General features: G+C 47.5%; 1 protein-coding gene across 2 annotated transcripts in view; it reads right to left on the bottom strand.

Annotated features, from left to right (window-relative positions):
- Positions 1 to 13,422, bottom strand: part of mtmr10 (myotubularin related protein 10) — a 35,838-nt gene extending 22,416 nt beyond the window's left edge. For both annotated transcript variants that reach the window (XM_072552758.1, XM_072552757.1), the window contains exons 1-4: positions 13,321 to 13,422; positions 13,182 to 13,239; positions 8,239 to 8,375; positions 5,169 to 5,241 (exon numbers count right to left, since the gene is read on the bottom strand). In XM_072552758.1, coding sequence (XP_072408859.1) covers positions 5,169 to 5,241; positions 8,239 to 8,375; positions 13,182 to 13,239; positions 13,321 to 13,386 — 334 coding nt within the window. In that variant the 5' untranslated portion in view covers positions 13,387 to 13,422. The remainder of the gene's footprint in view (positions 1 to 5,168; positions 5,242 to 8,238; positions 8,376 to 13,181; positions 13,240 to 13,320) is intronic.
- Between the last annotated feature and the right edge of the window lie 6,499 nt (positions 13,423 to 19,921).

A 19,921-nucleotide genomic window follows, 5' to 3' on the forward strand; every position in this document is an offset into this window, starting at 1 on the left:
AGGCCATTGATGAAGCAACTAAAGGTGATCTGATCGCAGACACTACACTGAGGAACTCCTACAGAGCTCATCTGTGACTGAGACGATTGACCTCCAACAACCACAACCATCTTCAACTGTGTGAGGCAGGACTTCAACCAGAACAGAGCTTTCCTCAGATTTCGACTGACATGGGTTTGAAAGGATCCTTGATACCACACTCAGTCAAAAGTTGTGCGATGTCAGGACAGTGACTCTCATCTCAGAAACTCAGCAGTCAAGTGATTCAGGTGGAGCCAAAAAGGTGGGGGAGGGGTGCGAGAGAGGTCGGGGTCGAGGTCGAGAGGGGTCCAGCGAGCGAGCGCTCGAGCGGGGGATCGAGCGAGCGCTCGAGCGGGGGATCGAGCGAGCGCTCGAGCGGGGGATCGAGCGATGCGCTCGAGCGGGGGATCGAGCGAGCGCTCGAGCGGGGGATCGAGCGAGCGCTCGAGCGGGGGATCGAGCGAGCGCTCGAGCGGGGGGATCGAGCGAGCGCTCGAGCGGGGGATCGAGCGAGCGCTCGAGCGGGGGATCGAGCGAGCGCTCGAGCGGGGGATCGAGCGAGCGCTCGAGCGGGGGATCGAGCGAGCGCTCGAGCGGGGGATCGAGCGAGCGCTCGAGCGGGGGATCGAGCGAGCGCTCGAGCGGGGGATCGAGCGAGCGCTCGAGCGGGGGATCGAGCGAGCGCTCGAGCGGGGGATCGAGCGAGCGCTCGAGCGGGGGATCGAGCGAGCGCTCGAGCGGGGGATCGAGCGAGCGCTCGAGCGGGGGATCGAGCGAGCGCTCGAGCGGGGGGATCGAGCGAGGAGGCGCTCGAGCGGGGGATCGAGCGAGCGCTCGAGCGGGGGGATCGAGGCGAGGGCGCTCGAGCGGGGGGATCGAGCGAGGCGCTCGAGCGGGGGATCGAGCGAGCGCTCGAGCGGGGGGATCGAAGCGAAGCGCTCGAGCGGGGGATCGAGCGAAGCGCTCGAGCGGGGGGATCGAGCGAAGCGCTCGAGCGGGGGATCGAGCGAGCGCTCGAGCGGGGGATCGAGCGAGCGCGCGAGAGCGGGGGGATCGAGCGAGCGGCTCGAGCGGGGGGATCGAGCGAGCGCGCGCGAGCGGGGGATCGAGCGAGCGCGCGAGCGGGGGGATCGAGCGAGAGCGCGCGAGCGGGGGATCGAGCGAGCGCGCGAGCGGGGGATCGAGCGACGAGCGCGCGAGCGGGGGATCGAGCGAGCGCTCGAGCGGGGGATCGAGCGAGCGCTCGAGCGGGGGGATCGAGCGAGCGCGCGAGCGGGGGATCGAGCGAGCGCTCGAGCGGGGGGGATCGAGCGAGGCGCTCGAGCGGGGGATCGAGCGAGCGCTCGAGCGGGGGATCGAGCGAGTGCGCTCGAGCGGGGGATCGAGCGAGCGCGCGAGCGGGGGATCGAGCGAGAGCGCTCGAGCGGGGGGATCGAGCGATGGCGCTCGAGCGGGGGATCGAGCGAGAGCGCTCGAGCGGGGGATCGAGCGAGCGCTCGAGCGGGGGGATCGAGCGATAGGCGCTCGAGCGGGGGATCGAGCGAGCGCTCGAGCGGGGGATCGAGCGAGCGCTCGAGCGGGGGATCGAGCGAATGCGCTCGAGCGGGGGGATCGAGCGAGCGCTCGAGCGGGGGGATCGAGCGAGCGCTCGAGCGGGGGATCGAGCGAAGCGCTCGAGCGGGGGATCGAGCGAGCGCTCGAGCGGGGGATCGAGCGAGCGCGCGAGCGGGGGATCGAGCGAGCGCTCGAGCGGGGGATCGAGCGAGCGCTCGAGCGGGGGGATCGAGCGAGCGCGCGAGCGGGGGATCGAGCGAGGCGCGCGAGCGGGGGGATCGAGCGAGCGCGCGAGCGGGGGATCGAGCGGAGCGCTCGAGCGGGGGGATCGAGCGAAGCGCTCGAGCGGGGGATCGAGCGAGCGCTCGAGCGGGGGATCGAGCGAGCGCTCGAGCGGGGGATCGAGCGAGCGCTCGAGCGGGGGATCGAGCGAGCGCGGGGGATCGAGCGAGCGCGGGGGATCGAGCGAGCGCGGGGGATCGAGCGAGCGCGGGGGATCGAGCGAGCGCGGGGGATCGAGCGAGCGCGGGGGATCGAGCGAGCGCGGGGGATCGAGCGAGAGCGGGGGATCGAGCGAGAGCGGGGGATCGAGCGAGCGCGGGGGATCGAGCGAGAGCGGGGGATCGAGCGAGAGCGGGGGATCGAGCGAGAGCGGGGGATCGAGCGAGAGCGGGGGATCGAGCGAGAGCGGGGGATCGAGCGAGAGCGGGGGATCGAGCGAGAGCGGGGGATCGAGCGAGAGCGGGGGATCGAGCGAGAGCGGGGGGATCGAGCGAGAGCGAGAGCGGGGGATCGAGCGAGAGCGAGAGCGGGGGATCGAGCGAGAGCGAGAGCGGGGGATCGAGCGAGAGCGAGAGCGGGGGATCGAGCGAGAGCGAGAGCGGGGGATCGAGCGAGAGCGAGAGCGGGGGATCGAGCGAGAGCGAGAGCGGGGGATCGAGCGAGAGCGAGAGCGGGGGATCGAGCGAGAGCGAGAGCGGGGGATCGAGCGAGAGCGAGAGCGGGGGATCGAGCGAGAGCGAGAGCGGGGGATCGAGCGAGAGCGAGAGCGGGGGATCGAGCGAGAGCGAGAGCGGGGGATCGAGCGAGAGCGAGAGCGGGGGATCGAGCGAGAGCGAGAGCGGGGGATCGAGCGAGAGCGAGAGCGGGGGATCGAGCGAGAGCGAGAGCGGGGGATCGAGCGAGAGCGAGAGCGGGGGATCGAGCGAGAGCGAGAGCGGGGGATCGAGCGAGAGCGAGAGCGGGGGATCGAGCGAGAGCGAGAGCGGGGGATCGAGCGAGAGCGAGAGCGGGGGATCGAGCGAGAGCGAGAGCGGGGGATCGAGCGAGAGCGAGAGCGGGGGATCGAGCGAGAGCGAGAGCGGGGGATCGAGCGAGAGCGAGAGCGGGGGATCGAGCGAGAGCGAGAGCGGGGGATCGAGCGAGAGCGAGAGCGGGGGATCGAGCGAGAGCGAGAGCGGGGGATCGAGCGAGAGCGAGAGCGGGGGATCGAGCGAGAGCGAGAGCGGGGGATCGAGCGAGAGCGAGAGCGGGGGATCGAGCGAGAGCGAGAGCGGGGGATCGAGCGAGAGCGAGGGATCGAGCGAGAGCGAGAGCGAGGGATCGAGCGAGAGCGAGAGCGAGGGATCGAGCGAGAGCGAGAGCGAGGGATCGAGCGAGAGCGAGAGCGAGAGCGAGGGATCGAGCGAGAGCGAGAGCGAGGGATCGAGCGAGAGCGAGAGAGAGAGGGAGAGGGAGATATGTCGAGAGAGAGAGAGGGTGATATGTCGAGAGGGAGAGAATAAAAGAGAGAAATAGTGGTGGTTGCACCCAAGAGTCACCATGCCTCAGGTGAGAGGAGAGGTTGAGATGGACAGTCCTTCATGATTACCTGAGCAGAATGTGTGACAACATCTTGCATTATTTTACTGATGATCGAGAGTGGACTGAGGGTTGGAGGGAGTCTAATTGAATGGGTTGGATTTGTCCTGCTTTGTATGAACAGGATATACCTAGTAAATCTTCCACATTGTTAGGTACGTAACATATTGCAGTTGTACTGGAACAGCTTAGCTAGGGCCAAGGCTTGTTCTAGAGCACAGGTTTTCAGTACAATTCTGGGATGTCATATGGGCCCAGAGCACCCAGTGTTTTCAGCCACTTCTTGATATTTGTGGAGTGAATCAAATTGGTTAAAGACTGTTCTGTGATGTTGGGAACCTCTGGAGGAGGCCAGGATGCATCGTTCATTTGACACTTCTGGCTGAAGTGTTCATGTGCTGAGCTTCCCCACTGTTGAGGATGGGGATATTTGTGAAGGTCCACCTCTTGTTGGCTATTTAATTGCTCACCACCATCACAACTAGATGTAGCAGGACTGAGGGTATGGATCTGGTCAACTGGTTGTGATATTGCTTAGCTGTATCTATTGCATACTATTTATGTGGTTTAGAATGAAAGTAATCCCATTTGGTAGCTTCACCAGGTTAACACATTTTTATGTATGCCTGATGCTGCTGCTGGCCTGCATTCCTTTACTCTTCATTTATTATCATTGAGTTGAATCATCGAGCAGGGGATACCAAGTCATGGCAATAAAGATTGTGGTTGAATATAACTGCTGATGAGGAGTGCCTGGTATGGAGTTGCTGGATCAGTTTGAAATCTATCCCATTAGCAAGGTGATAGTACAACATTATATATCATCCTTGATATGAAAGTGAAACTGTGATTCCACAATGACTGTATAATGGTCATGTCTGCCAACCCCATTGTGGACAGATGTACTACAGATTGGTCAGGATGAGGTCAAGTGTATTTTTCCCTGTGTTGGTTCCCTCACCACCTGTCACAGACCCAGTCTGGCAGTTATGCATTAGAGGATTGAATCAACTCAGTCAGCAGTGACATTATTGAGCCACTCTCTACATTGGACAATCAAGTCCCCTGCCCAAAGAACATTCTGTGTCTGTGTCACACTTAGTGCTTTCACCATGATTTAATCTTCTGATGACTATTAGTTGTTTCTGAATCCAAGTCAAAAACAGAACTTCCTGTGACAACCCGAAAATCAGAGTCTTTAACAATTAACGTGGCCAATAGACACAAGTTTGAGATGACTTGTGACCTAACCTCCTTTATTTATACCCTACAAAAGTCAAATCAGGAGGAACAAAATCAGAAAGCAACTGTAACTCAGTCACAGCCTTGGGTGACTGTGTGGAGTTTGCACATTCTCCCCATGTCTTCATGGGTTTCCTCTGGGTGCTCCAGTTTCCTCCCATAATCCAAAAATGCGCAGATTAAGTGAATTGACCATTCTAAATTGCCCATAGTATTCAAGGATGTGTAGATTAGGTGCATTAGTCAGAAGTAAATGTAGATTAATAGGGTAGGGGAATGGGTTTGAATGAGATAGTCTTCACAGAATCAGTGTGGACTTGTTGGGCCTGAAGCACCCGTTTCCACACCGCAGAGATTCTATGATTCCTGAAGAGTTACACTCGAAACATTGAGTTCTCTACGTCCTCATACTACCTGGCTTGCTATGTTCTTCCAGCCTCCTGCTTGTCTACTTAGCAAATAACAGAACAGACAAGTGAAGAGCACCAGACCTGCTACAACCTGTTCCACACAGGTGAGAGAGATGTCATGTTCCTCCAACAGCAGGTTTCTGTACTGAAATTTCTGAAATTGAAACAAAGTTAGAATTAATTTCTGCCTCCCTCATACAATAGTAAGAATGAGTAGGCAGCTTTACAATTTACAGCTACCTGTACTCCCAAGCAGAGTGGCGATAAATCAACAATTGGTACAAAATGAACACAATTTATAACTGTACCGGGAGGAAATCATGTTACATGATCATGTTACACTACCAGGATGCTGCCTGGACTGGAGGGCTTATGTTATGAAGAGAGGTTGACTGAGCTCAGACTTTTTTCAATAAAGATTGTGGTTGAATATAACTGCTGATGAGGAGTGCCTGGTATGGAGTTGCTGGATCAGTTTGAAATCTATCCCATTAGCAAGGTGATAGGTATAATTGAGGTATACAAGATAATGAGAGGCATAGATAGAGTCGATAGCCAGAGACTATTTTCGAGGGCAGAAATGACTAATTCGAGGGGTCATAGTTTTAAGCTGGTTGGAGGAAAGTATAGAGGGGATGTCAGAGGCGGGTTCTTTACACAGAATGTTGAGAGAGCATGGAATGCTTTGCCAGCAGCAGTTGTGGAAGCAAAGTCATTGGGGATATTTAAGAGACTGCTGGACATGCATATGGGCACAGAAATTTGAGGGTGCATACATGAGGATCAATGGTCAGCACAACATCGTGGGCTGAAGGGCCTGTTCTGTGCTGTACTGTTCTATGTTCTGTGTTCTAAGTATGTGTTTCAAAACGCAGAAATCCCTTCTCACTCTCGTCCCTCTCAGCCTTGGACACATGGCCCCAACCTCCGAAACGGCATTGGTGGAGACCAATCTGTAGATACATCTGTCCACAATGGTGTTGACAGATGTGACCATTACACAGTCATTGTGGAATCACAGTGGCTCGAAACAGGCGTCCAGCGGCTCACTGCAGAGCACGGCAGTAGCTCGTGGTCAGACCATAAGGCCCCTACACTATCTGCTGCAGAGAACCTTTGGAGAGAGACTGCGATGTTTGTCTTTTTAATTCTGTTTCTTGTTTTTCTGACCTTTGGTTATACTCTGTATAGATGTAAAGTAACTTTTTTCCTTCCTTTCTCTATTCTGTAACTCAGGATCATGCCTAGGTACCTCTGTACCAAGGTGGCGCTGTAAGTGACGACTTTAAAACTTTTCACTGTATTCATTTGAGTACATGACAATAAAGCTAATTCAACTCAATTTAAAGTGACCCTGTAATTCTGACCTATCAACCTACCTACACCTGCAACAGAGGACAACCTTTAAGGGACTATAAAGAACATAACAATGAGCCCAAGTATCTTTAGTATTCTATTCTATCACACTGGCTGATAGCGAACTCTTAAAATGCATTTGTTTGAAGCATATTTTGGTCATAATTAAATGCAGAAGAAATTTTCCAATGTTATTATTTGGAATTTTCCCACAAAATTCTGTCACGTCAACTGCTTTTAGTTTGTTCACAGTAATGAACTGAGAGGTGATAAACACAGTTTTTCTGCTCCTGTTAAAGAGCTAAGTCTTTTTTCGTTTTCTGAACCTGTCTGGGCATGTGCTTCACCTCAGATAATTGCACCATTTTTAATTTTCCTAAGCAGTCCAGATGAATGGAACAATGATTCAAGACAAACCACAAATAAAAAGTTTTCCTCAGATTGTCCATAAAATATAATATTCTGTAAACTGTGGGCACCCGGTATAATAATCTCATTGCCGTAAATCACGCTGTGCACTACCCAGTCTAACACCAACGTTGCTACAGAATACCTGTTACAGCAGTCTCCTTATTAACCTATAACACATCATACAGAATAACACAACATTCTGCTCATTATTATATAAACACACAAAACATTTCTTGTGGCTTGACTGCTTGAGAGAACATGCTGTGCTGTACCCAGATTATGTCATAATGCAAGGTCTGTTATTCTACATACTACCTCCCTCCCCCCACCCCCAATAAGTCAGTTATTCTGCATAAAATCTCATGTTATATAACACACAGTCTGTTACTCTGTATAAAACATTTCTCATTGGCAGAGATCAGAATGTGAACTAGTCAATAAGCAGCCCCTCATTAATACACACTGAGCTTTATTTGATACAATACTCTCATGAGGGGAAATTTGGCTATTCACTTATTCCTCCTCCTACCCAAACATATACAATCAGCTATCGATCACAGCACGAAACTCTAGGTCCTCCTTATACACTTTCCTCCCAGCGCACCTTCAACAGTCTCCCCATTTCAATCTCTGCTCTTGGCTCCCTTAGCCCTGTCTCAAAAGTATCAACTTCTCCCCATTTCAGAACACCAGTTATCAACCCTCTTCTGAAACTACAACAAACTCCAAGATCTCTGAACATCAATTTTTGAAAGAACAATCCAACTAATTCCCTGCCACAAAAAAATCAAATCACTGCAGATGCTGGAAATCTGAAACAAGCACAGGGTACTGGATAAACTCAGGTTTGTCAACATCTGTGAAATGAGGAAGTTGTGCTTCTGAAGAGTCATAACAGACTTGAAACAGTAACTACTTCTCTCTCCTTAGATGCTGCAAGACCAGTTGAATTCCTCTCACATTCTGTATTCATTTGTAGTTTCCTGCCCAGTTCCTTCCCTATAGGATGATAGTTTTCTTTTTCAATTGTACACCGAAATTTCCTTTTGTAATTAAGTGAATTTGTTTTCACCAGCCTTTCAGGCTGTGCATCATGACTCAATGCAAAACAAAAAGTCTCTTCATCACACCCTCTGGCTTTTTTACCAATTATCTTGCTCGTTACTGGCCCTCTTGTCAGTGGAAATAATTTCTTGTTATTTACTCTATCAATTTTTCTTTACTTTGAAGACTTATTTAATATCTACATAATCTTTATTGCTTTAAGTATAATAACTCAATTTTCTCCAGTCTAGAATTACATGAAATTGATTTGTCAATTTATTTATGCTTATTAGGAGACAAATATCACTCAATTCTTGAATATTTACAAGAATGCACAAACCCGAAAAGGTGTCACATCCTTTGTAATGAAGGAGATCTTGAAGTTGGTGCATAGCAATGTCCCAGAGAGATCATGAGCACTTGTGTCCGTAGCAATACATTTTCGGACATTGCTCGTCTCACTCACCACAAGTTCCCCTGAAATAAAACAACTGGAGGTTAGAAATACCTCAGTGTCCCACCACATTGGTGATTATGGTTTATATCTCCAGAATAAAAAGTTATGGCATCCAGCCCAATATTTCATAACCAACTAATTCCAAACAGCATCCAAATCAAGTCAGAAAAGCTTTGGGGAAAGAATGGGGTCAAGTAAACTTGGGATAACTTGAGATCTGCTATTTTCAATTCTGGTGTTATGTATAAACAATCATGAAAAGAATCAAATACTGGCTTTCAAAAGTCTTTCAAATTCCATTCATCCACCGTCTGCATTGGGAACAATGATAGAGGAGGTCATCCAGCCTCTTGAGCCTGATCCAGCTTTCAATAAGATCATAGCTGAACTTCCACATAAGTTAATTTGGCAATTTTCCTTTTGTATCTCTAATTTACAAAAATAAATCACATTTCATTTTAATTAACAGCATATAGAAAAGTTCCAAATTCCCAGCACCTCGTGTTTCCTAGTTTCACTCCTAAAAGGTCTGATTCTAATTTTGAGACTACCCTCTCGTCAACTCCGCTACCAAACCAGCAGAAAGTTTCTCTCCAGCTACAAAATCTGTTCCTCTCAATAGTTTGAAATTTTTGACAAAATCACACACCTCCCCACCCCCACCCCCCCCACCCCCACTTAACCTTCTAAATACCAGGGTCAGATGCCCAGTTGTGTAATCTTTCTTCCCAATCTAAGCATTGGAATCCAAGTATTATTCCAATAAATCTATACTGCATTCCCTCCAAAGTCAATATATCTTTCTCAAGGTGTTTGCGATCACATTGGCTAAAGTAACTCCAGACAGGGTCCACACTTGGCTTTGTAAAGCTGAAACATAACTTCTATCCCATGTGTTTTAGTCATTCGGATGTAAAGGTCAGCATTCCATTCACTTTTGATGTTTTATGCACTGGACCCCCACTGTTGCCAGCTTTTCAGCCTTTAGAAAACAGTTGCTTTATCCTGTTTAAAACCAAAGAAGTGAAGGTTACAAGCTGGTTCTACTGTAACTCAACTGGTCAAGAGCTAAAATGCTAACCAAGATGCATTAAATTATCAAAAATAGCTCCAGTCTGCAACTTGACCAGTTTTTTTCAAAAAGTGATGTTGAAAGATTAAAAACACTCCAACAAGCAGAGTGAAAATAGTTTAGTTTAAGAACACACACATGAGACATCGACAGAAAATGTCTGATTTAATAAAGAAAAACCATCACTGTGCAGTCTGATTGCTCAGAGATTCAATTAACATGTCACTCCATGCTGTGGCTTATTACAGGGCTACAAATGTTCCTACTCAACATGTTTCAGATGGTTATAAATCAGTTAAAAAAAAGCAATGCATTTGTGCAGCCATAATCACATCTGCTGCTTCATATCAAAAAATGCAGCCTGGCCAGCAGATTCAGGTTGTGAAACTGCCTCATTAGTGGTTGCTGGCCCTGTGTTCGAGAGTATCAGCCAGTTGTACAGTCAGTTGAAAAGCATAGCCATTAATTATACACCTAACACCTTCATATGGTGAGGCAGAGACTGCATAGAAATTCCAGTCCATTGACATGGCACTACCTGCCTTGATTAATCAACAGACTAAGCTAAATCCACACTTTGCGCCATTCTAACATCAGTCTGTTTCAGAATTGTTCTTAAATGTCACGTAACAAATCAGCATTTTTAAAATCCAATTCAAATATTAACCTTTGCAACAATTTGATTTTTTCTTGAAAAATCATTTTCACAAAGATTGCATTCTAAAATGGGGACAGCATGGTGGCTCAGTGGTTAGCACTGCTGCCTCATAGCACCAAGGTCCCAGGTTCGATTCCAGCCTCAGGCAACTGCCTGTGTAGAGTTTGCACATTCTCCCAGTGTCTGCATGGCTTTCCTCCGGGTGCTCTGGTTTCCTCCCACAGTCCAAAGATGTGTAAGTCAGGTGAATTGGCCATGCTAAATTGCCCATAGTGTTTGGTACATTAGGGTGTCAGAGGGAAATCGGTCTGGGTGGGTTGCTCTTCAGAGGTGTAGACTTGTTGGGCCGAAGGGCCTTTTTCCACACTGTAGGAAATCTAAATCTAAAATTATTCCTAATCAATTTTATTTGCTGAGCCCTGAATCTCCAGTGCTTTGGGGAGTTTAATAAGACCCAGTGTGCCTGAAAGATTTCTCTCTTGTATAACAAAAAAAAACTCTTCACGAAATTAATGTTTATTGCCATCACACTAGGACAGGCTTGGACTTGTTTCTGATACTGAGCAGCTAAACCACCTGAAATGTTCCAGCAGATCTCTCTCACCAGAACAGTAGGTGGAAATCTGAACATATGTCCCCAATAACAGTTGATTGAAAATCACAAAAACAGACTGTAAACATTTTCTATAGGTTTAAGGGGTAGAAACCAAAGCAGGTAGTTGAAGATAAGATACAAGTCAGCCATGATCTTATTAAAGGATACAACAGGTCCAAGGAACTGAGTATTCCTGAAGGAGGGCTCCGGCCCAAAACAGCTGTTTTTCTGCTCCTTGGATGCTGCCTAACCTGCTGTGCTTTTCCAGTAACACACTCTCTCAACTCTGATCTCCAGTGTCTGTAGACCTCACTGTCTCCAAGGGACTAAATAGCCTTATTTTTGCTACCACTGAAAACTATAAAATGGGCACAGTGATGGAAACACCCAAAGTTCAGACACAAGACGTTGCCAACAGTGCATACACGTGTAAGTAGTTGAGACAGGGTCACAAGACAATTCAATTATGTGGAAAACGTCAGAGTGTACCCAGTCCATCAAAAGCAAAACAAAATCAGACATTCAATCACTGCACCAACAGTCAGCAAAAGGCCTAAGCCCTCTTACAGTGTGCAGGAAATATTCATTCTGCCATTTCTTCAACTGTTCATACAACACAAATTACTTGTTTTGTGGTGGGTTAAACAATAAGTTTTCTGTTGAATTATTAAAGCTCAGTGCCATGTGAGTCATAGAATCATTACTGTTATCACGAGTGTAGCACTGCCTGAAAGTGCTCAGTGTAACTCAGTGGAACACCCAGACATTACCACAGCAATAATGCTGTCAATATATTTTTACTCACCAATGGGATGCAGGTTGGGCCAGCATTAATTGCCCATCCCTACCTGCCCTCAAGAAGGAGCACATGAGCTACTACTCACTTGTGACTAAATATCTTCATCCATTCAAAATCCAGTTCAGCACAGTTAGCATGGACAGAGCGATTCCACAGTTCATTTTATACCATTACTGAGTTTTATGGCACAAAAAAACTCCGGTAGAAGCAAATACATTTATGACATGGAAGGAAAGGATTCAATCCATTAGGCCCAAGTCAGCCAACAAGCAACCAGCCAGTTTAGTCCCACATTGAAATACTTCACCCCATAGCCTTGTGGGTTCCATCAGAACAACTGCATACCCAGTACCTTTTAAAAATATGAGGTTTTCTGACTCAAACACCCTTTCACCCTATGAAATCCAGACCATCTCAATTCTTTGAATGAGAACATTGCCCATCATCAGTGCAGCTCTTCAGTAATGACCCGCTGACAATTCCCAAACAGATCTCCCTCCCCCAAGCACTGACCCTCCAACAGCGCAGCGTTCCCTCAGTGATGTCCTTTTAAAATAGAAATATTGTGTGTATCTTGTTTAATTTGATGATTAGGTTACAACATTAATGATGATGATTTCCACTGCTGAGACATCGACATGCCCAGTTATACTACAGCTAGGTTCCAATGTGACAGCCTTCCAAATTATTGCCCCATCAATAATGACATCTGCTCCCAAAGGAGAAAATGTACAAAGCTGTGACAGAATGAGACAACACTTTCTAAAATTATTTAGAAATAAGCTATTTTGTCAAAACTTGCACCCCTACCCATACCAAGGAGTACTCTCTTCCTCTTATCCTCTGGTCCAGTGCTATCCTATGCTCCAGTCTCTCAGACTCAGACCAAAGTAACTGAGACACCTGACAGATTGATGTGACACCACTGCTGGAAATAATAGTATGTACTAATTAGTCACTACAAGGTACACAGCATCAATCAAATCTACCTTTAGACAGATCTGATACACTGCAGGGAAGTGAAACTCACCCTCCAACTGTGATCAACTGTGACCTCGCTGCAAAACTGGAACTTAACGATTGTACAAAAACTGACCCACTGCTGTGTGCCAAATGTACATGGATTTGGAACCAATCTGGGCAACAGAGACTGGGTCCTAGGGCAATCAGGATCTACTTGAACAGTAAAAACAACACCTCAATCTTGAAGCTCACGCCCTTGTTTTAATATGCTTCCATCGTTCCTCTCTTTTGCCAAACCATTTTAATGTCGCCTGGTGTTGCTCAATATGAAAGGTTATTCGGCCCATCAAGCTGTTACTGAGCCCAGTAACCTGAGCAGGAACATGGCTCTCTCTCTCTCCCCAGACTCTGGTCAATGAACTGCCGGACCAGATTCTCACTCAGGAAACACCAAACCCTGGGCACAGTCTGCAGCCCAGCCTCAGACAGTAGACCCTTCTCTAACCAAGGTGCACACCCACAAGGGAACCTTCGGTCCATCGCTCCCATAACAGCCCACCTTGAGCGCCCACTTCACGGGGCCTTTCTCTAGAAGTTTTCTCTCCGTTTTCCTTCAAGGTTTCTACCCCGGGCTCAGACTCCTGGTTCTCCGGCCGGCCCGCCCTCCTTCCCCCCCCCTTCCCCCCCCCCCCCACTCCCCTCCCCGCCTCCGCGGCCCCGGCTTCGAGTAAAGACTCACCCGGCAACAGCGCGGCCTCACACACCCGGTTCACTTCGGCCCGGCTCGGGAAGGAGCTCTAGGGAAAGAAACAGCCGTTACAGCGAGACACCGAGAGAGCGACAGAGACCGCGGCCTGACACACCGCACTCAGCCTCACCTCCGCCGGCGGCAGGTAACTCCTGAAACTCGGCCTCGAGCTCTTCATCCCCGAGCCGCGGAACATCCCGAGGGACGGCGGGGAGGGGCGGGGCCTGGCCTGATGGGGGTGGAACCTGGTAGGGGGCGGGGTCTGATTGTGGGGGCGGGGTTTTGGCGGGTGGGGTCGGACGGGGCGGGACCTGTTGGAGGGACGGTGTCTGATGGAGGGGCGGGGTCTGACGGGGGCGGGACCAGTTGGAGGGGCGGGGTCTGATGGAGGGGCGGGGTCTGATGGAGGCGCGGAATTTCGGAGGGCGGGCCTGTGGGCGGTGTCTGGGGCGGGGCCCGATGGAGGGGCGGGGTCTGATGGACGGGGCGGTTTTGCGGCGTGGGTGTGGAGTCACGGAGGGGGTTTAATGGGGGCGGGCCAGTGTGAGGGATGGTAGCAATGATGTGGAGGAGCCAGTGTTGGACTGGGGTGGACAAGTTAAAAATCACCCAACACCAGGTTATGGTCCAACAGGTTTATTTGGAAGCAGTAGCTTTCAGAGCGCTGCTCCTTCATCAGGAGGTTGTGGAGCTAAAATCATAAAACACTGAATTTATAGCGAAAGATTACAGTGTCCTGTAACTGAGATTATATATTGAACAGCCCTCCAAAAGCTACTGCTTCCAAATAAACCTGTTGGACCGTAACCTGGTGTTGGGTGATTTTTAACTCAGAAAAGCAGGTCAGTGGTGCAGAGGGGTGGAAAGGGCCAGAGGGAAAGGTGTTGTCAAAAGTAGAGTGGGTGGGGCCAGGAAGAGGACAGTGTCAGGGTAGTGGGAGCAGGGCCCCTAAGGTTGACCTTCCGGCAAAATGGGGACTGCAGATGCTAGAGATTAGAGTCAAGATTAGAGTGGTGCTGGAAAAGCCCAGCAGGTCAGGATTGTTGAGGAAGAGCCTTTGCCTGAAATGTTGATGTTTCTGCTCCTCGGATGCTGCCTGACCTGCTGTGCTTTCCAGCACCACTCTAATCTTGACTTGGCCCTACGAGGGGCTTCCATGGAACCAATGTGGGTACGAACACGGGCAAGGAGCCTTGGGGTTGTTGGAGCATTAACAACATGAACAAGGGAAGGATTTCCTTAGGGCAGAGTCATTGCTGGGGCCATGAGGACAACAGGCTGGAAGTACTGCATGTCTAGGATAAGATCAGGGAAAGAGTGGATCTAAAGACTAATGAATGGGCTGTGAGGCTAGATCAAGCCCTGGGAAACATCACTCCTCTGATAGTGTGGGATCAACAGGTGAATGGGATTCGGGGCAGACAAAGGAGTTTTTGATGATCTCAAGTATGTGGTGTGGATAACCAGCTAAGAGTACATTGGAATAATCACATCTGGACATAACAAAGGAATGAACACAATGTTCTGAAACAGAATAACTCAGATGATGCAAAGTTGGACTCTGTTCCAGAGGTAGAAATAGGTAGGCTTAATGATCACTCAATTGTGTGTTCCAAAGCTCCTCTTCATGTCAAATGTAACACGCAAACTTAGTATGTTGCCGGGGGAGGGCTAGATTTGATAGCTATTCAACAGTAGATTGGAAGTAATTTATCTGGTACTTGATGTTGATGTGCTGTCTTATAATGTTACAAGAGATATCCAGAGTGGTGATTAAAAAGTAGAACTGAGTGCCATCTGTGACCAAAGGGCAACATGTAGTGACAAATAGGAAGACAGCAAAGAGATTTCTTTGAATAAGGTGATAACAATGGAGCAAGAAGAAAAGTCCTTGCATGTGATACAGTAGGATTCCTACAGTGGAGAAGCAGGCCATTCAACCCATTGAGTCCACAGTGACTATCTGAAGAGCATCCCACTCAGACCCAACTCCCCTATCCTCTAACCCTGAATTTCCCCTGGGCAATCCACCTAGCCTGCACATCCCTGGACACTATGGGCAATTTACTATGGCCAATCCACCTAACCTGCATGCATATCTTTGGACTGTGGGAGGAAAGTGGAGCACCCTGAGGACATGGGGGGAACATGCAAACTCCTCACAGACAGATATCCAAGTGTGGAATCAAACCCGGGTCCCTGGAGATGTAGGGCAGCAATACTAACCACTGAGCTACTGTGCCAAACCAATAGTGGATGACAAGTAGATAAATAAAAATGGAACCAGAACAGAGTAATCACAGCCAGTCAACCAATGGTGGAGAGACATTAGAGATGGATGGTAGAGTCATTAGGTTATAGATTGCAGACTGGTTGAGAAGGTTGACAAAGGGTCACAGTCACATGCAATGTCATTTGATAAGAGCTATCTCAGTACAACAGATGGCAGGGATAAAACCCTGGTTGAAGAATTCAAACCTGGATTTCTGGGTAAGATGACAACAAATTTAAGTGACAAACGCATTCAAAATCTTTGGAGACAAAAGGGACATTGAAGATGGCACAGCAGTTTGCTAAAATGTTAAGCCAAGCATTATGCTTTGAGGGAGGGATGAGGAATAATAGGTTTCAAGAAGGAAGGGGGAATTGATGAGAATAATGGCTTTAAGGAGAACTGATGTATCAAAGTTGGAGGTGAGCACATAGTTGAGCAAATCAGTAGCTGCAGAAATGTTGTAGTAAGTGTTTGGAACTTTGAAAGTGCAGTTTTGAGTTAATTATGGATTGTATCTCCCAGGAGTGGACACAAGAAGAGGTTGGATTGTGGCATAAAAAGGAAATGTGATGGTGAGTGATACAAGGAAGTGATCAGAAATGAGCTGATCTGGGATTAATATGATTGCAGTAATAAGACTTCAGGACATGGCAGGGTCAAGGAGTGTCACCACGACTAAGGGTTGGGGAGTTTACACAATTGAAGAGATTTAACTAGGAAATAAAGACTGTAAATTCAGAGGAGAGAGATAAGGGTTAAATCTCCAAGAATGAGAAATTGCTCGGTGCAGAGGGAGGCAAACAGTGAAAATATCTCAATTAGAGGATTTTTTAAATGGGGTGTAGAAAGTGAAGATTTTAAATGAGGGCTGAGATGGTGGAACAAGCTGAGATGCTTATAGAAGAAGGCAGTAAGGAGTCAGGCCAGAACAGCAACACTGCCCTCACAACAGTATATTGAGATTAGAAATGTAAGGATTAGTCAGGTGAGAGGATTTCACCTTGGTGAGTGTTATCACTTTTCAGACAAGTTTCCATGAAGGCCATGATGTTAATGCAAACATCCAGAATAAACTAGTGGATGGCAAGGAACCTCTTGACAAGTGATGAGGCATTCTAGCGGAAGATCCGCAGAAAAAGACCAGAAGAGTCCATATACTTGGCAGTGGGACATGTGAGTAAGAGGGGGAAGAGTTGGCAAGGTCAGTCCCCAGTGGATGGAGGATCAGCAAGTAGAGTATGGAGGATGCTAAGGAGGCACAAAGAAGTGCGGACTTACCAAAAGAGAGTTACATCTTGAACAGCAGCAAGATAATCTGGAAGGTCAAAGACTTTTGAAGAGTTTTGGCCAAATTTTCATTCTTGAGGCATTTAGTGGAAGTTAGGTCTGCCTCAGGTGAAACTTTTCTGTATGACAGGAACATCACTATAGAGGGTCTAGATTAGAGTGGTGCTGGAAAAGCCCAGCAGGTCAGGCAGCATCCAAAGAGCAGGAAAATCAACGTTTTGGGGAAAAGCCCTTCATTTTCCTGCTCCTCGAATGCTGCCTGACCTGCTGTGCTTTTCCAGCACCACTCTAATCTAGACTCTGGTTTCCAGCATCTGCAGTCCTTATTTTTACCTCAACACTATAGAGGGGGCAAGTGTAGGATGGTGTCAAACTGTTCACCTGGAGATAGATTGGGAGGGCAAGTACCAAGCTGGGCTGCTTAAAAGGCCCATCTCATTCCTCTGGGACACTGCCAGTTTCCTTTAAAGTTAGGCCTTCAAGCCCTCACCCTTCATTCTCACTCCCACTCCCCCAATACCCCTTCCATGCCTCTCATGCTAATTGATGCCACCATCACTCATGCCCAAAGGCCCTCATAGCCTCCATGACAACTACACCAGCCTCATAGTACTTTTAGCGACCATAATCCATGCCAACCAACCTATCACTCTTTATGCTTACAACATTCATGCCAATTCTTCCAGTATCCACCATGGGCAAACATCAAGGGGCATTTTAGGTGAAATAAAGTAAGTCTCTTAATGTATGAATAATGCCCTTCCCCTACCAGCAAAAATTGATCAGAAAGAGGGGCAGGATCTCCAAATCAAGTCTTGCCTGCTATTTTTAAAAGGTCTGTGGAATATCAGAGACTCCATGAACATCAAAGCCAAAAGGATGTTGGGAAGGCTGAGTGTCCAAAAAGATGAAATTAAAGGAGACCTGAAGACAGGTGACAAAGGGTTAGGTGAGGTGAAGAAAAAAGAAATAAAGAAAAATATGTGGGAACAGAAGAGTTGGAATCATTTCTGGGACAACAGCCAAAATTCGTATTTGAGAGGTCACAGGGAAATTTCAAGTTACATAGGACTGGTAGTATAGCAATTTAGGATATACAAACTAGTGACAATAAACAGGGAATGGATAGGAGACAACAGGACAAAGTCCAGAGCTAAGTCAGATGGCACAGATCTCATCGGAAACTTTGGACCAAGGTTCACAACAGCCTGGTTAAATGTCAGAGACTTTACAGGAATAGTAATGGAATCAATAGCTAGGGAGTAACTCACAATGAACACTGTATGCCCATAACACAAAACTGAATTAGAATCAATCACAGTTTAATTAAACATTGTTCACATACAGGAGAGAGGTGGTTTAAATGTTAAAGAATTCAGTCATAATAAATCCAACATTTTTATTCTAGTTGTTTTTAAGTTACTGACTAAAACTATGGAAAACAGTATAGTTTTAAGTGACAATAAGAGTTAAAGTATGAAAATGACAAGTACTTTGAGTCACTCTGCACATTGCAGCAAATTACCCACAAATTTGACAACAATAAATTCACTGTATAAACAGAAACAAACTCAGCATGTCTACTACCAGACAGCAAGATCCAGTAGCTGAAGTAGCCGAAAATGACAAAAGTTACTATTGAGTCTAAACAGTTACAGCACATTGTTAGTTCACTCTCAGCGCCTGCAGCACTGGAATCAAGATTTCTAAAGTATTTTTGAAATAAATCAAGATAAAAGGAAACAAAATTAAAAACAGCTTTAGTAGTTTAACTTACATCCTGAAAGAAGGAATCAATAGGAAAAGTAATTCAACATTTTTCTTTATTCTTTCATTGGATGTGGGTGTCACTGGCAAGGCCAACATGTGTTGTCCATTTCTAACTGCCCTTGAATAACCATTTCAAAGGGCATTGAAGAGTCAATCCCTGTTTGCAAGGAAAAAAATTTTTCTGAATTTCCTTCATTCAAATCCTGTTCATCATCAAATCACACATTGATCAGATTGTTTAGTAATTCTGTTTTAATGAAGTGAAGTTGAATTCATTCAAGATCAGATGTTTCCCAGACCTTTGTGGGAGTCTAGGAAAGAGACTGCTGAACCCCTGGCTGAAATACTTGCATCATCAGTAGCCATGGGTGAGGTGCTAGAAGAGTGCCATTGGCTAATGCAGTGCCATTATTTTTGAGAAAAGCTGGAAGGAAGAAACAGGAATAGAGACCAGTGAGCCTTACATCAGTGCTGGGTAAGTTGTTGGAAGGGAAGTATTTGGAAAGGCAAGGATTGATTAGAGCTAGTTAGCATACCTTTTCGTGTGGGAAAAATTATGTCTCACTGACTTGATTTGGTTTTTAGAAGAGGTGACAAAGAAGATATCAAAATGACAGGCAGGTGGGCAGAGGAGGTGGGATTGCCTTGTTCGTAAAAACTGAAATTAAATCAATAACAATAAATGAATTAGGGTCAGGTGATGTAGAATCTGTGTGCGGAGAGTTGAGGAACTGCAAAGGAAAAACAAGGGAGAAATCTACAGGCTTCCAAACAATATTCAAGATTTGGGGCATTAGATACATCAGGAAATAAGAGAGGCAAAGTTACAGTGATCATGGGGGATTTCAATATGTAGGTGGACTGAGAAAATTAGTTTGGTAGTGAATTGCAAGAAATGGAATTTGTGGAATGTCGGAGATGGCTTTTTGGAGCAGCTTGTAGTGGAGCCCACTAGGGAAGGCAATACTGGAATTAGTGTTGAGCAATGAGGCAGATTTGATAAGGAAGCTTAAGATGAAGGAACTCTTAGGAGGCAGTGACCATAACTTGACAGAATTTACTCTGCAATTTGAGAGGGAGAAGATGGAATCAGAAGTAATGGTATTACAGCTGAATAAAGGCAATATACAGAGGCATGAGGGAGAAGCTGGGTAGAATTGAGTGAAAGAGGACCCTAGCAGGAAAGACAGTGAAACAGCAATGGCTGGAGTTTCTGGGAGTAATTCAGGAGACACAGCAGAGATTCATCCCAAGGGAAAAGAAGCATGTTACACGACTGACTAGGGAAGTCAGGAATAGCATAAAAGCAAAAGAGAAAGCATATAATGTGGCAAAGGGCAGTTGGTAACCAAAGATTGAGAAGGGCTTTAGAGGGTTACAAGGTAGCCAGGGAGGAACT

Source organism: Chiloscyllium punctatum, chromosome 33 (genome assembly GCF_047496795.1).
Source record: "Chiloscyllium punctatum isolate Juve2018m chromosome 33, sChiPun1.3, whole genome shotgun sequence".
Classification (NCBI taxonomy): Eukaryota; Metazoa; Chordata; class Chondrichthyes; order Orectolobiformes; family Hemiscylliidae; genus Chiloscyllium; species Chiloscyllium punctatum.